The sequence below is a fragment of the Myotis davidii genome, unplaced genomic scaffold (assembly GCF_000327345.1).
Source record: "Myotis davidii unplaced genomic scaffold, ASM32734v1 scaffold1914, whole genome shotgun sequence".
Lineage (NCBI taxonomy): Eukaryota > Metazoa > Chordata > Mammalia > Chiroptera > Vespertilionidae > Myotis > Myotis davidii.
The window spans coordinates 315764-316230 of record NW_006285311.1 but is presented as its reverse complement, the minus strand read 5'-3'; the positions used below and the strand labels follow the sequence as shown (position 1 = coordinate 316230).

The window sequence follows — 467 nt, the reverse complement described above, 5'->3', positions numbered from 1 at the left end:
CTGGGAGGCCTGGGGCGGGGGGGGGGGGTGCCCCCAGCAGGGGTGCGGCAAGGTCGGGAGGACACAGTGCCCCTGGGCCTATGGGAAAGGGGGGCAGAGCCCACACAGGGCGCGCAGATGGGGACCCGGTGGGCAGGGACTGCTCCCTGACCCGGGGGGGGATGGGCAGGGGGGACAGGCCGGGCGGCCTCAGGACCGCACTCACCTGGGTGAGCGCTGTGACCTTGCCCCCCATTTCTGGGAGGATGGGGGGCTCGTCGCCCACTCGGAAGTCGAAGTAGACGGTCTTGTGGGAGAAGGTGGAGAACTCGTTGCTGAAGCAGAACTGGTAGACGCCGGCGTGCGCCGCCCGGTGGGTGAAGCTGTCGTACTGCTTCCTGGTCTCGCTGTAGACGGTGCTGCCCAGCGGGTCCTGCACGTGGCAGTCCACGTCGGTGGCCGCCGCGCTGATGACCTGGCAACACACC

At 69.8% G+C, this 467-nt stretch overlaps 1 protein-coding gene across 1 annotated transcript in view; it reads right to left on the bottom strand.

Moving 5' to 3' along the window:
• TMED3 (transmembrane p24 trafficking protein 3) overlaps positions 1 to 463 on the bottom strand; it is a gene marked incomplete at its 5' end in the record, with an annotated part of 2403 nt that extends 1940 nt beyond the window's left edge. Inside the window, one exon of the mRNA XM_015558977.1 lies at positions 206 to 463. Coding sequence (XP_015414463.1) covers positions 206 to 463 — 258 coding nt within the window. The remainder of the gene's footprint in view (positions 1 to 205) is intronic.
• Positions 464 to 467: the final 4 nt, after the last annotated feature.